The sequence below is a fragment of the Stegostoma tigrinum genome, chromosome 23 (assembly GCF_030684315.1).
Source record: "Stegostoma tigrinum isolate sSteTig4 chromosome 23, sSteTig4.hap1, whole genome shotgun sequence".
NCBI classification, from domain to species: domain Eukaryota; kingdom Metazoa; phylum Chordata; class Chondrichthyes; order Orectolobiformes; family Stegostomatidae; genus Stegostoma; species Stegostoma tigrinum.
The window spans coordinates 20,729,632-20,745,810 of record NC_081376.1 but is presented as its reverse complement, the minus strand read 5'-3'; the positions used below and the strand labels follow the sequence as shown (position 1 = coordinate 20,745,810).

At 44.6% G+C, this 16,179-nt stretch overlaps 2 protein-coding genes across 8 annotated transcripts in view; one reads left to right on the top strand and one right to left on the bottom strand.

The window, feature by feature from the left end:
- Positions 1 to 830, bottom strand: part of LOC125462599 (delphilin-like) — a 144,508-nt gene extending 143,678 nt beyond the window's left edge. Inside the window, exon 1 of the mRNA XM_059653980.1 lies at positions 699 to 830. Within this exon, the coding sequence (XP_059509963.1) occupies positions 699 to 762 (64 nt within the window). The 5' untranslated portion in view covers positions 763 to 830. The remainder of the gene's footprint in view (positions 1 to 698) is intronic.
- A 5,561-nt stretch (positions 831 to 6,391) lies between these two features.
- zdhhc4 (zinc finger DHHC-type palmitoyltransferase 4) overlaps positions 6,392 to 16,179 on the top strand; it is a 38,095-nt gene continuing 28,307 nt past the window's right edge. For 4 of the 7 annotated variants that reach the window (XR_009447126.1, XR_009447125.1, XR_009447128.1 and 1 more), the window contains exons 1-2: positions 6,399 to 6,459; positions 7,355 to 8,685. Coding sequence is in view for 1 of the 7 variants with exons in the window: in XM_059653979.1 (XP_059509962.1) it covers positions 8,563 to 8,685 (123 nt within the window). In the remaining 6 variants the exon portion in view is untranslated. Of the gene's footprint in view, positions 6,460 to 7,310; positions 8,686 to 16,179 lie in introns of all 7 variants that reach the window. The other 3 variants (XR_009447127.1, XR_009447124.1, XR_009447129.1) reach the window with 3 other exon arrangements.

The window sequence follows — 16,179 nt, the reverse complement described above, 5'->3', positions numbered from 1 at the left end:
GTAATTATTGGCTGTATCTGCATGCTAACTTTTTATGTTCCTTATGCAATCTTGTCTCTCTATTTCATGGTTGTTCTGCATTTAATCATGCATGTAGGTCTATGGGACGTGTGTTTATAACTGTGCACACGTATGGATGTGTATGGACATGTCAGTGTGTACACACTCAGGTATCCTGATAATGTTTTTGTATACACATACAGGTGTGTGTGATAACATTTGTGTGTACACCCTCAGCTGAGTGTGGATATGACTATGCACACATACAGGTGTGCGTAGACGCAACTACAACTGATGTTCAATTAATGAATTTTCTGTACGTTTTGCAAATATATTGGTGTCTTCTTCTAGCTTATTGTTCCTTACTCTTAATCACATGGCCACCTTTTGCACCATCTGCAAATTAATGACTTCTGCAAGTTGACTGAGTAAGGCATAGAATACTTCCTCCTTCAGGTACAACATGACATGAATGGTCATAAAAGTCCTCCCATCCTCACTCCCACAACTGTCACAGATATTGCCAAACTTTACACACACCTGATCCATTTAACATACTAAAGTTCACTGACACTATTAACACACCAAACTCTTTGCACTTCAAACACCATATTGCATGCTGAAATAGTTATTTGGTTCACTGTCATGAACAGATAAGATGCTTCCACAGCACTGAGAACATATTAAAACATGCTTACCTTTTACACAGCTGCTGGCTGGACATGAAACACCCAGTACATCGAACATTACTTGGAAAATCATCCCCCAATGTTCAAAAGGTTTAAGGATCAATTACAGGCTGAGTAAGGCTGTCAGAATGTCTGCTGCGAACTTAATCCATCTCCTGTAACATAATAAGCCATTCAATGACAAGCACAGTAATATCTTGCAGTCTAATAGACAACCCAATACATTCACAGTTAAAATAATACCTCTGCAAAATAGAGAGACTCTGATAAAAGACAAATAAACAAAACAGATGCTACCTGGGCTGCTGTGTTCCTCCAGCTCCACAGTGTTATAACAATCAAAACAACTGATGGTTCCAACACTGACCTTTCGTCAATCCCAACTGTCCCAAGAACTTCCACTGATTATAAAGAAAAAATTGACTTATACATTTTCATACCTAACAGGTTACTGAAAGCATTTTACAGCCACTGAAATGCTTTTGAAATGTAACACATGGAATATATTCTTGTAATGCTGTAAGTCCAGCTGCTACATTATCACATTGCTATTTATGAGAAGTTGAGCAAAGTCCAGAGACCATGTTTTCTGCCATGTTCATTGAGGGATAAATATTGAGCAGGACACAAGAGACAACTCTCAGGCTTCTCCAAAATAGTGCCATGAAATCCTTCATATCCAGCTCGACTTAACATCTCATCCAAAGGGTGGCACTACTGACAGTGCAGTCTTCCTTAATACTGCAATACAATGTCAGCCTTGATTTTTGTGCTCAAGTCATGGAGTGGAACTTGAATCGAAATTTGTGACTCAGAAGTGAGAACGCTCTCAACTGAACCATAGACGAGATAGAAATAGTATTTCTGTGACTCCAATAACTCCAGAAATAAAGTAATCGTAGTGCATTCTCTCCTGTGCAATGTCACGAGGGAGTGCCTCTCATGCTGGTTATCCCAGTTTCCTTTGTTTATACCCTTGAACGCTCATTTTCTCCTGTTCCTGCTTCTGCTTCAGCTCCAGCTCAGGAATGATAATTTGTATACAGTGAACAGAGAACGGCACAATGCAGTACAGGCCGCTTGGCCCCCGATGTTGTGCCGACTATCCTACTCTAAGATCAAATTAACCTGCATACCCTTCATTTTACTGTCATCCATGTGCCTATCCAAGAGTCACTTAAATGTCCCTAATGTATGTCACTCTACTACCACCACTGGCAGTGCATTCCAAGCACCCATCACTCTCTGTGTAAAGAACCTACCTCTAAAATCTCTCCTTTACCTTCCTCCAATCACCTTAAAATTATGCCCACTCGTGATAGCCATTTCCACCCTGGGAAAACATCTCTGTCTATCCACTCTATCTACGCCTCTCATCATCTTGTGCAACTCTATCAAGTCACCTCTCATCCTTCTTCGCTCCAATAAGAAAAGCCCTAGCTCCCTCAAACTTTCCTTATAAAACTTGACCTCCAGTCCAGGCTCCCTGGTAAATCACCTCTGCACCCTCTCTAAAGCTTCCACATCCTTCGTATAAGAGGTGACCAGAACTGAACACCATATTCCAATGTGGTCTAACCAGGGTTTTACAGAGTTGCAGCATAACCTCGCGGCTCTTAAACTCAACTCCCTGCTAATGAAAGCCAACACACCATACACCTTTTTAACAACCCTATCAACTTGGGTGGCAACTTTGAGGGATCTATAGACGTGGACCCCAAGATCCCTCTGTTCCTCTACACTGCCAACAATCCTGCCATTAATCCCATGTTTTGCATTCAAATTCGATCTTCCAAAATGAATCGCTTCACGCTTTTTGGGGTTGAATTCCACCTGCTTCTATTTCTATTTCCTCTATTTCATTGGTGGGAGTCATGACAGCGCGAACCAGGGAGCAGTTGGGAAGGTAAGTTTGAGTATAAAATACTTTCCTTGTGACTCTGTGGTCTCCATTTCAGCAGTGGGAGTGATGCGAGTGCGAGTCAAGGGGCAGATGGGTACATAAGTTTGAGTGTATAAGTTGCACCAATTTTGTTCATCACTTTAAACACTTGGTTCACATCAGTCTGCTTCTTTCTTACTCCTTCCAAAGTGACTTAATTTGCAACAGCTCTGTTCCCTAAGGTGCCTCTTTATATCCTATTGATGTAAAGTTTGAAGTCAGGTTTGTAAATAGTTTAACAGCACTGAAAGAGGCTCTCCAGCCCATCATGTCCACATTGCTCATCAAGCACTCAGCCCATAGCCTTGCATGCTATGATAGTTTAAGTATTCATCTGAATACTTCTTAAATGTTATGAGTTCTCACATCTACTACACTTTCAAGCAGCAAGCTCCAAATACCCACCACTCCCCGACAATATTTTTTTCCTGAAATCCCCTCCAAATGTTCTGCTCCTTACCTTGAATATATTCCTCCTGGATACTGATCACTGTACTAAGAGGAAAAGTTTCTCCCTTTCAACTCTACATGCCTCATAACTTTGCACATCTCATTCAGATTCCCAAATCTTCTCTTGTCTATGGGAAACAAGGTCAACCTATCTAGTCTCTCTTCATAGCTGAAAAGCTCCAGCCTAGGCACACCTAGATGTAGGTCCTCTGTGCCCTCTCTAATGTAATCATATCCTTCCTATAATGCTGGCTTCAAAAGGTCTCCTGGATACATTTGAAGAATTCATAGTCGCTATGGTTTTTTTCACACTTTATCTATATTGTGAAGTTGAAATCTCCTACTATTATCACCTATTATTCTTACACTTGAGATTTGGCCATCTATCTTTCTCTGACTGTCTGAAGGTCTATTGTGCACTCTAAGCAATGTCATTGCCCTTTTTTGTTCTCATTTGCCATATGTCCTCATTTAAGGAAGCTTCTAAGATATTTCTCTTTAATGCAGTGCCTCCTCTTTTACACACACACCCACACACACACACACAAACCTCTGTCTCTCCAGTGATGATATCATACTCCCATGTGCTAATCAACATCCTCAACCTACTGGCCCTCCTTGCAAGACTCCTCCAGGTATAAATGCCATTCAGCCTTACTATGATCTCTTACATCTTACCTCTATATACCTATACCTACACTCTGCCCTCCAGATTTGTCTTGATTTTTCTTCTATATTTGTCTGTGCATCACCTCCTATTGTACCTTTACTCTGTATCCCATTCTCCTGTCCCCCATTCCCCCACCAACAAACCCCCATGCAAGGATGTTGGTCTCATTCTGGTTCAGGTACAACTCATTAGACTTGTACAGGTCCCACCTGGCCCAGAAATGGGCATGGTAACAGCAGAATCTAAAGCCCTCTTTCCTGCACTGACTCCTCAGCCACACATTGCGTTCATCTATCCACATATTCCTACTAGTAATCCAGAGATTACAGCGCTTGAGGCCCTGCTTTTCAAATTTCTAACTAGTTCCCTAAATTCTTGCTACATGACCTAACCTCTCTTTCTATCTTTCTGCTGGTACTTAGACGAACCATTACCTCTGACTATCCTTCCCCCTCCTGGGGAGGTAACTCACTATCCTGGAGTCACATCTGTATCTGCAAAAAGTCTGGCTCTTGAGTCACTACCACTATTGCTCTTCCTCTCTTTTTTCTCCCAACTTTAACACGCTAGGGTCTGGCTGAACTCCGCAGAGGAACTGTCATTCTGACCATTTTCAAACACAGAAAAATTGCTCTTGAGTAAGCTGCAGTCTGGCGCTTTCCTGCCCACCCACCTGCTTTCCTTCTTCTGAATCATCTATTCCTTCTCTGGCCACACTTCTTTGAGCTGTGAGGTGACCATATTTAATAAAGTGCTAGCCACATAAATCTCAGACGTATGGGTGGATTGCTGTGCCTCCAGCTGCCATTCAAGCTCCAAAATCCATGCCTCAAGCTGGTCAAACTGGTGGCAATTCTTGCAGATGTGGTCATCCAAACTAGCAGGAGTATCTAAGAATTCCCACACACCACAGGCCATGCAACATAGGGGACTGAGCTCCCATGCCATTCCTTTAGTTAAAATATTCGTACCCTAGTTAGCCTAAACATAAGTCATGTAGAAAATTATTTAAGTTACCTTATCAATAAAATAAGCTACAACTCTTACCCTTCCTTAATGCAGCTTTAAAGTGAAGAAAACAACTGAGCCACTACCTACCCAACAGCTCTCTGCTTTCTGTTGATGCCACTTTTGTTCACTCCTGAGTGACTCAACCTCATCCTCAACCCTCAGAATTTTATTGAGAAATAGGTGTTAAGAATTGGGGAAGAATAGACCCTGGTGAATGGGCATTTTAGATACAATTCTAAATATCATTATGCAATGGGGGATAACAAGGTGTAGAGCAGGATGAACACAGCAGGCCAAGCAGAATCAGAGGAGCAGGAAAGCTGATGGTTCAGGCCATTATCACTGTTTCAGGTCTAGACCCTTCTTCAGAAATGGGGAAGGGGAAGGGGATTCTGAAATAAATAGGGAAAGAGTGGGAAGCGGATAGATGGTGGATAAGGGAGAAGATAAGTGGAGAGGAGACAGGTCAAAGAGCTGGGGTTGGAGCTACTAATGATGAGTGTAGGTGTGGAGTTGGGGGAGGAAATAGGTGGTTGGGGGAGGGGAGATTTTGAAGCTTGCAAATTCCATATTGACACCATTGGGCTGCAGGGTTCCCAAGGGGAATGAGACAGGGCAGGAGATACACGATAAATGATAGGATAATGTGAAACATGCAGAGGAACCTTGGAATGTATGACCAAAGACACCTGGAGGTAGCAGATCAGGTAGATAAAGTGTTCAACTTGGCTTTTGGTTTCTTTGTTAGCCAAAACACAAAATGAAAGCAGGGATATAGTAGCAGAATTTTATGAGATTGTAATTAGATCACAGCAAAGAATAGTGTTTACATTTTTGGCACTGTCTTAAGGAAAGATGATTGAATAAGGAAAGCTACAGAGGGGATTTATAAGAACAGAGCCAAAAAGGAAGAATTTTAGCGATAAGGAGAGACTGGATAGGCTGGTGTTCCTATTCTGGGGACACAGGGAGGCTAAAGAGAGATTTAATCAAGGGCATAAAATTATGAGGGGCCTCGAATAAGTGAACAGGAATAACCCAGTTTCATTAGCAAAGAGATCAATGACCAGGCAATAAAATGTGAGGCTGGATGAACACAGCAGGCCAAGCAGCATCTCAGGAGCACAAAAGCTGACGTTTCGGGCCTAGACCCTTCCTCAGCTCTCTGATGAAGGGTCTAGGCCCGAAACGTCAGCTTTTGTGCTCCTGAGATGCTGCTGGGCCTGCTGTGTTCATCCAGCTTCACACTTTATTATCTTGGATTCTCCAGCATCTGCAGTTCCCATTATCAATGACCAGGCAACCCAAGTTTAAAATCATTGGCAGAGGGATTAGAAGCTAGATTTACTTGGACGTGTCAGATCTTGCAAGGGCTGTAAAGTGAGATTAGAGGACGATGCTGTAAACAAACAATCATCAGGCTAGAATCTCTAACATTACTGACAACTGGTCGATCCGTCCCTCACTCCTCACAAGCTCCTAGGCAACGCGCCACAGCTCGACTGCTTACCAGTGCGCGTGCGCCGCCGTTCGCCTGCTTACCAGTGCGCGTGCGCCGCCGCTCGCCCGAGCTTCCCGAGGAGCAGCCAATTAGCTGGTAGGTCCGGTCACCATGGAGACCGTTTGAGTGACGTCGTCCGCGTTTCCGGCACGTCCGCCCTGCTTCGGTTCATTGTCTTGTGAAGGAATCGCAGCCGGTAAGGAACGGACGGCAATGATGGCGCTCGGAGAGAGACGGGGAAAAGGAGGGGGACTGGGTAAAGAGTGGGGTAAGAGGGAGAGAATGGGTGGGAAAGGTGCGGGATTCAGTGGGAGGAGGTGGACAGTGCATGAGCTGTACTGGAGTCGAATTGCCTACCCCGGAGGGTCAGCTGAGATCCCGAGTACCTCACGGATTGAAAGGATAAGAGGGTGAGAAAGTAAAACTGAAGCCCAGGATTGGCCATGATAGAGTGGATTCGATGAGCCATATAATCTTTTGTTGTTGTGTGTGAAGGGGAAGTTAGTGGGCAGGATGCAGGCTTGGAGGGGCTAGGGCGCATTGGGCTTGGAGGGAAGTAGATGGAAGAAGGTGGGGATGAGGAAAATGGGGATCGAAGGGATAAATCAGCGACAGGTTGGGAAGTGGGGCAAGAGTTTAATCATTATTTTCCATGGGATGTGGACATCACCGAATAGTAAGTATTGCTTGCCCCATCCCTAACTCCTCTTTAGAAGGTGATGGTGACCTGCCTTCTTAAACCATTGTGGTGCATGTGGTGTAGATACAATATTACTCAGAAGGAAGTTGCAAATTTTTTGTGCAGCAACAGTGAAGGAAAGACGTAATTCTAAGTTTGGGCAGTGTGTGGCTGGAAGGGAAACTTCCAGGTGATAGTGCTCTCTTGCATTTTCTGCCCTTGTCCCTCCCAGGTAGTGGAAGTCATTAGTTAGAAGATGTTGCTGAAGGAGCTTTGGTGAGTTGCTACAGTGCATATGTAAATGGTGCATAATTGCTGCATGTGTCAGTGGTGCAAGGAGTGAATATTTAAGATTTGCTTTATCCTAGGTGGTGTTGAGTTTCTTAACTGTTGTTGGAACTGCACTCACCAGGCAATCAGACAGTACTGTGTTAGAAGATAATGAAATGTGAGGCTGGATGAACACAGCAGGCCCAGCAGCATCTCAGGAGCACAAGCTTGACTTGCACCTCGTGGATTGTGGTCGGGCTTTGGAGTGTCAAGATAAGTTATTTGCCACATAATTGCTCCGCCTGACGTGATCATATAGCCAGAATGTTTATATGATGGTCCCCGTAAGTTTCTGATCAATAGTAATATTCTGTGTTGATTTATAAGATAAAGGACATAACTAAGTTTGTGAAGTTATGATATTGATTTCTTGCAAACTTAATTAATAAAAATAAAATACAATAGACAGCATTGAAAATGTACCAGGAAGCAAATGAGAAAATACTGTATAGGAGCACAGAACTCACAGAATCTCGAAGGCCTGTTGGAAGATAGCTGATCTCTTATAATACAAACCAGACTACCAGTGAACAACAAGCATTCATAAAAAGACAATTATAGAGAAAAGCTTCCTGGTTCAATAATGCTGACAATTTCTCATTTTTTGTATTTGTAATAATGGTTTTAGATCTTCAATTTCTAGCAGAATCACTGGTTAGTCATACCAACATATCCCTGAGATGGCGATACTTGTATGAACACATATTGTCCAGGAGATGCAGTATTTGCTCCATATTACTCAAACATCAGTCATCCAGGTGATTTTCTATTAGCTTGTCTGTTGACACAGGAAACATATTGTTAGTTTCTGTGTCTCAGTTATCCGGCTAACTCAAAATAGACCCCTGCACAGGTATGGTCTCGCAAAGCCCATAGATCATAGTGCAACACCCTTGCAGTCCTTGTAGTTAATGCTTCAAGCTGATGATATCGCAAAGATATTGTAAATGAATGTATATCATTTATCTATAATTATATTTTGATCATTTGGAACAACACAAAATTAGTATGGGAGAAATTGGACAATTTCAAGTATTATAGACCGGAATGATAATTCCAGCACAGGTTCCTACCTCAGCAATTCCTAACTTGTCCTCTCTCTTGTGTCTGATTCTAATTTATAATGGAAAGTACACCTTGTGCATCATCAGTCCCAACATTTGAAAACACTAATAAAATACAACAGTAAAATCGACAATTTTGATGTGGTTTGTTCTGTCTGTCAGGTGCTGACTTTCAACAACTGAACAGATCCTGGCCTTGATACTGAGTTATATTTTGGGCACGGAGATGGATTTCCTTATTCTGTTCCTCATTTACTTGGCTGTTTGCCTCTTCTGCATGGTGATTGCCATCAAATTCTCGAGGCAAAGTCAGGAATGTTTCACAAGGATCTCGCACTACATCACTCGGGTAACTGCAACTTATTAGGAATGTGTTTCCTTTCCCAGTTGATGTTGAACCAGCTGATCTCATCATTAGGAGCCAAAGTGTGAAATCTGGGCTGTTTATCCCAGAACTGGTAAAGGGGAAAACAACAAGGGTTAACCTCTCCACCCCTCTCACCCACTCCAACCCCTCCCCCGCAGAACGGGCAGCCGTCCGCTCCCACCCCAACCTCACCATCAAACCTGCAGACAAGGGTGGCGCAGTGGTAGTATGGCGCACTGACCTCTACATCGCCGAGGCCAGACGCCAACTCTCCAACACCACCTCCTACTGCCCCCTCGATCATGACCCCACACCCGAGCACCAAACCATCACCTCCAACACCATTCATGACCTCATCACCTCAGGGGACCTCCCACCCACAGCCTCCAACCTCATTGTTCCCCAACCCCGCACGGCCTGTTTCTATCTCCTTCCCAAAATCCACAAACCTGCCCGCCCTGGTCGACCCATCGTCTCAGCCTGCTCCTGCCCCACCGAACTCATCTCCACCTATCTGGACTCCATTTTCTCCCCTTTGGTCCAGGAACTCCCCACCTACGTCCGTGACACCACCCACGCCCTCCACCTCCTCCAGGACTTCCAATTCTCTGGCCCCCAACACCTCATCTTCACCATGGACGTCCAGTCCCTATACACCTGCATTCCGCATGCAGATGGCCTCAAGGCCCTCTGCTTCTTCCTGTCCCGCAGGCCCAACCAGTCCCCCTCCACCGACACCCTCATCCGCCTAGCTGAACTCGTCCTCACCCTCAACAACTTCTCTTTTGACTCCTCCCACTTCCTACAGACTAAGGGGGTGGCCATGGGGACCCGCATGGGCCCCAGCTATGCCTGCCTCTTTGTAGGTTACGTGGAACAGTCCCTCTTCCGCACCTACGCAGGCCCCAAACCCCACCTCTTCCTCCGGTACATTGATGACTGTATTGGCGCCATCTCTTGCTCCCCAGAGGAGCTCGAACAGTTCATCCACTTCACCAACACCTTCCACCCCAACCTTCAGTTCACCTGGGCCATTTCCAGCACATCCCTCACCTTCCTGGACCTCTCAGTCTCCATCTCAGGCAACCAGCTTGTAACTGATGTCCATTTCAAGCCCACCAACTCCCACAGCTACCTAGAATACACCTCCTCCCACCCACCCTCCTGCAAAAATTCCATCCCCTATTCCCATTTTGTCCGCCGCATCTGCTCCCACGATAAGACATTCCACTCCCGCACATCCCAGATGTCTAAGTTCTTCAAGGACCGCAACTTTCCCTCCACAGTGATCGAGAACGCCCTTGACCGCGTCTCCCGTATTTCCCGCAACACATCCCTCACACCCCGCCCCCACCACACCCGCCCAAAGAGGATCCCCTCGTTCTCACACACCACCCTACCAACCTCCGGATACAACGCATCATCCTCCGACACTTCCACCATTTACAATCCGACCCCACCACCCAAGACATTTTTCCATCCCCACCCCTGTCTGCTTTCCGGAGAGACCACTCTCTCCGTGACTCCCTTGTTCGCTCCACACTGCCCTCCAACCCCACCACACCTGGCACCTTGCCCTGCAACCGCAGGAAATACTACACTTGCCCCCACACCTCCTCACTCACCCCCATCCCAGGCCCCAAGATGACTTTCCACATTAAGCAGAGGTTCTCCTGCACATCTGCCAATGTGGTATACTGCATCCACTGTACCCGGCGTGGCTTCCTCTACATTGGGGAAACCAAGCAGAGGCTTGGAGACCGCTTTGCAGAACACCTCCGCTCAGTTCGCAACAAACAACTGCACCTCCCAGTCGCAAACCGTTTCCACTCCCCCTCCCATTCTTTCGATGACATGTCCATCATGGGCCTCCTGCAGTGCCACAATGATGCCACCCGAAGGTTGCAGGAACAGCAACTCATATTCCGCCTGGGAACCCTGCAGCCTAATGGTATCAATGTGGACTTCACCAGTTTCAAAATCTCCCCTTCCCCAACTGCATCCCTAAACCAGCCCAGTTCGCCCCCTCCCCCCACTGCACCACGCAACCAGCCCAGCTCTTCCCCCCCACCCACTGCATCCCAAAACCAGTCCAACCTGTCTCTGCCTCCCTAACCTGTTCTTCCTCTCACCCATCCCTTCCTCCCACCCCAAGCCGCACCCCCATCTACCTACTAACCTCATCCCACCTCCTTGACCTGTCCGTCTTCCCTGGACTGACCTATCCCCTCCCTACCTCCCCACCTATACTTTCTCCACCTATCTTCTTTTCTCTCCATCTTCGGTCTGCTTCCCCCTCTCTCCCTATTTATTCCAGTTCCCTCTCCCCATCCCCCTCTCTGATGAAGGGTCTAGGCCCGAAACATCAGCTTTTGTGCTCCTGAGATGCTGCTTGGCCTGCTGTGTTCATCCAGCCTCACATTTTATTATCTTGGAATTCTCCAGCATCTGCAGTTCCCATTATCTCGGGTTCCTGGTACTGATCACTATTGAGTGACCCCTGCTGGAAAGTAAAAAATATGAATTGTTGGAAGTACTTAACAGGGCCAGCAGCATCTGTGGAGAAAGAAATAAAGTTAATGTTTCAGGTCGATAAGCTTTAATCAGAATCCATAAAAGTGACTGCTTGGCTGTGATATCCACTCTTACTAAATAGCTTGCTGATTTGAAATAAATGTTTTGAAACAGTGAATAGAGACTGAGTAGGATTGTAGATAGTCGCCTGAACTGGTGTGAGATACAGTTAGTTGTTGCTTATGGACCAAACCGCAGACATTCTTTGCAAAATTTTTTTCAGTTGGATCCCATTCTCCAGTTTGCCTTTGGGCAGATTTTCTAATGGGTCTTTAATGGTGTTGATGTACTTTATTTTCTTGAAACTTTTTTTTCTCTATCAGTTGTGCTTGTCATTTGTTTTCTTTCTCTTTTTGCCCTTCTGCAGAAATTATTCTTCTTCTCACAATTACTGAAACTGATGTAATCACTATATTTAAATGTGAACAGGATAAGTACGACATAACACAACACAGTAACCCGACATTTAGTCCAGTTGGCCCATGCTGTTCTAATGCCCCACTGCAGCCTCCTGATTCACCTGGTTGTACTATTGGAATTCAATAGTCTTCTATTCTTTTCTTCCCCTAATGTTTTTATCTAGATTCCCTTGGATGTATCTATCCTATTTGCCTCAACTCCACTTGATAGTGAGTTCCTCATCTGATTGATTTTATTATCACATGTACCGAAATACAGTGAACAGCTTTGTTTACAAGCGGTACAGGCATGTCAAAAAGACTTAGAGGCATACAGGTTACCGTGCAGGTTACATAATTTGAGGCTGGAGTCCATTCAACAGTCTGATAATGGCCAGAAGGAAGCTGTTCCTGAACCTGCTTATGCATGTGTTCAGGCTTCTGTATCTTCTACCTGACTGAAGAGGTTGTAGGAGATCATTACCAGGGTGCAATGGGTCTTTGATGATGTTGGCTGCCTTTCCACGGCAGCAAGCCGTGTAAATAGAGTCCGTGGATGGAAGATTGGCTTCCATGGTGGTCTGGGCTGTGCACACAATCTTCTGAAGTTTCTTATGGTCCTGGGCAAAGCAGTTGCCATACCAGGCTGTTGTGCACCTGGACAATATGCTTTCAATGATGCATCTTTAGAAGTTGGTGAGGGACCTTACGGACATGCCAAATTTCCTGAGTCACCTGAAGAAGAAGAAGCATTGTTGTGCCTTCTTGACTGTTGCAGCTGTATGAGAGGTCCAGGACAGGTTGGTAATCATCATTCCGAGGAACTTGATGCTCTTCACCCTCTCCACCTCAGTTCTGTTGATGTACATGGTGGCATGATCTCCTCCCTTCTTTCCGAAGTCAGTGATCAGTTCTTTAGTTCTGCTGAAGTTGAGAGATTATTTTCATTGCACCATGTCAACCTGCCCACTTTCCCTCCCCCTTCTGTATTTTGACTCATTAAATATCTGTCCCACTACAGTGCTGTTGTCAGGAAACTTGTAGATGGCACTTGTTCAAAATTTGGCAACACAGTCGTAGGTGTGCAGAGAGTACAGTAGGGGGCTGAGGACTCATCCTTGGTGGCTCCAGTGTTGAGTATTATTGCGGAGGAGGTGCAGTTACCTATCCGCACTGATTGTGGCCAATGGGTCAGAAAGCTGAAGATCCACTTGCAGACGGTGGACCTGAGACCAGTCTGAAGGGGATAATTGTTAAAGGCAGAGTTGTAATCAATGAGCAGGAGGGTGATGCAGGTGTATTTGTTGTCCAGATATTCCAGGGATGAGTGCAGGTCTAGGGATATGGCATCTTCTGTGGACCTGTTATATCGGTAGGCAAACTGAGAGGATCAAGGCAGGTTGGGAAACTGTAGGTGAAGTGGGTCATGACCAGCCTGTCAAAGTACTTAATGATTACTGAAGTCAGAACTATTGGGCAGTAGTCATTAAGGCACAGTGCATGTGTTATCTTGGGCATGGGGGTGATAGTGGTCTTTTTGAAGCACATGGGGACTTCAGCTTGTAGGAAAGAGAGGTTGAAGATGTTGGTGAATACCTCCACCAGTTTGTCCGCATAGGATCTGAATGCTCGGTCAGAGACACTGTCCAGGTTCATTGCTTTCCTTGGGTTGACTTCCAAGAAGACTCATTGACTTCTGAAGCGGTGACAGAGGGAACAGGTGTGTCTGGGGCTTTTGGGGCAGGTGTTGCCATGCTGGTGGTAATCTGCTCAAACCGAGCATAGAAAGCATTGAGTGTCTCAGGGAGGCATGTGTCATTGTCCCTGGATCTTACATTGTTTCATTTTGTATGCCATTCTAATTACTTCCGAGTAATAAAGCTTTTCCTGAATTCCTTTTGGTGATTGACCATTATATATAGCAATGTTATAGAATTGCCTGCAAGTAGAAGAAAAAATCTCAGAAAAGTATCACAATCTGTGGGGAAAGAGTTACGAGAATGGAATGCACAAACTCACAGACTATAGAGTCATACAGTCGTACAGCACGAAAACAGAGCTTCTGGCCTAGCTAGTCCATGCCAAATGTGATCCCAAACTAAACTAGTCCCGCTCACCTGCTCCTGGCTCATGTGCCTCCAAAACTTTCCTATTCGTGTATTTACCCAAACGTCTTTTAAATATCCACCACTTCCTCATGACATTCATTCCACATGCGAACCACCTCTGTGAAAAATGTGCCCCTTATATCTTTTTTAACTCTCTCTCCCCTCACCTTAAAAATGTGCCGCCTTGCTTTGAATCCCCCATCCTAGGGAAAGACAACTCCTGTTAACTCCCTCTATAGCCCTCATTATTTTATAAACTCCTGTCAGGTTGCCTGTCAACCTCCTATGCTCTTTTGAAAAATTTAGTCTATCCAGCCTTTCTTTACAACTCAAATCTTCCATGCCCAGCAACGTCCTGGTAAATCTCTTCTGAACCCTCTCCAGCTTAATGGTATCCTTCCTATAACTGGGCGACCAGAACTGGACATGGTATTCCAGAAGAGGCTTCACCAATGTTTTGTACAACCTCAACATGACCGCCCAACTCCAAAACTCAAAAGACTGAGCAATGAAAGCAAGCATGTCAAATGCCTCTTTAACCACCTTGTTGAGATGTGACACAAACTTCAAAGAATTATTTACCTGAACCCCTAGCACCTTTTGTCCTACAACACTACCCAAGGCCCTATCATTAATTGTAAAAGCCCTACCCTTGTTTGTCATACCAAAATGCAATATGTGTCATTTATCCAGATTGACCTCCATCTGCCATTTTTGGCCCACTCACCCATTTGATCAAAATCCTTTGGTAATCTTAGAAAACCTTTTTTCACTGTCTACTATTCCATCAAATTTGGTGTCATCCGCAAACTTACTAACCATGCTTCCTATAATCTCATCAAAATCGTTTATATAAATGACAAACAAAAGAGCACCCAGAAACAATCCCTGTGACATACTGAGGCTGTTGACTTGCTCGCCAAGCTGGCTTGTTCTCATTCAGATGTTTCGTCACCATGCTAGGTGTCATCATTGGTGCAGCCTTCAATGAAGCTATGTTACTGTGTCCGCTTGGAATTTATACTGTCTGATCCGTTATGGTGAGTGGTACTATTTCTGGTTTTGGAAAAAAAACAAAAATGACACTACTAACCATAACGGGCCAAGCAGTACAAATTCCTAGCGGAGTAGAATAACATTGCTTCATTGGAAGCTGCACTGATGATGTCACCTAGCATGATGACAAAATGTCTGAGTGAGAACAAGCCAGCTTGGCGAGCGAGTCAACAACCTCACCTACAAGCCAAGTTTACAGTTCTTTGTCAAAACTTTAAACCTGTGGAATACTACTGATCACAGGCCTCGAGTCCAAAAAGCGACCCTCCACCATTCCTCTCTTTCTCCTTTATTAAGCCAATTATATATCCAACTGGCAAGCTCGCCCCGAATCCCATTTGACCTAACTTTACCAATTAATCTATCATGTGGAACTTTGCCAAAAGCTTTACTAAAATCCAAATAATCAATGCCTACTGCTTTAATTTTATCAATAATCTTTTTGGTAACTTCCTCAAAAAATCAAGCAAGTTTGTGAGACACTATTTTCCTTGCACAAAACCATGATGACTATCCCTAATCAATTTTTGCCTCTCTAAATGTCCATTATTCCTATCTTCTCCAACAATTCTTTTTATATTCTACAATATTGATTATTACAGACTGTGTGAACATTTGGGGAATAAGATCCTGAATCAATTAATTAGTAAAGCGATTTGATTCTCTTAGTTTACTTTAGGAGATGCTCCACTTGGAGACCTTCACGTTGCTGCCTAAACAGGTTAAATTTTTGGTGTATTGTCGAAATCCCAGCTGGATATATGGTTTTAGTTTTTTTTATAGTTCATAGGATGTAGTGTCATATTGCTTGTCCCAGTCTGCCGTTGCAAAGGTGATAAGCCATGTCTTGAACTGTTGCAATCTTTACTGTATAGCCATACCTATATTTCTGTTGGATAGGGAGTCTCAGGATTTTGATTCAGTGATTATCCCTGATTGGCAGTATATTTCCACATCCAGATGTTCAATCACGTTGGAAAGCAACTTCCATTCTCTCCTATTTCTCACTTGCTGCTGTTGCCCTTCAAGGCAGCAGAGGTGATGAGTTTAAGTAATAAGCTTGGTGCTGCTTCTGTGAAGTTCTCCTGCACTCCTCTTTGGAATGGCTCAGTCCCTTGACTTGCTGGGAAGAGTAGATTGAGGAATAAGCCTGGCCTTGAGGTTACAAATTGTAGTGGAATACAGTTCAGTTTTTGATGGCCCACAGTGCCTCAGGGATCACAGGTTGAGCAGCAAGATCTCTTCTCATTCTATCCCATTCAGCACAGGGTTCTTGCTACACAACACAAAGGAACATGTCCTCCTGTATGAAGACTCCATGAAGATTGTGCTGTTGTCAT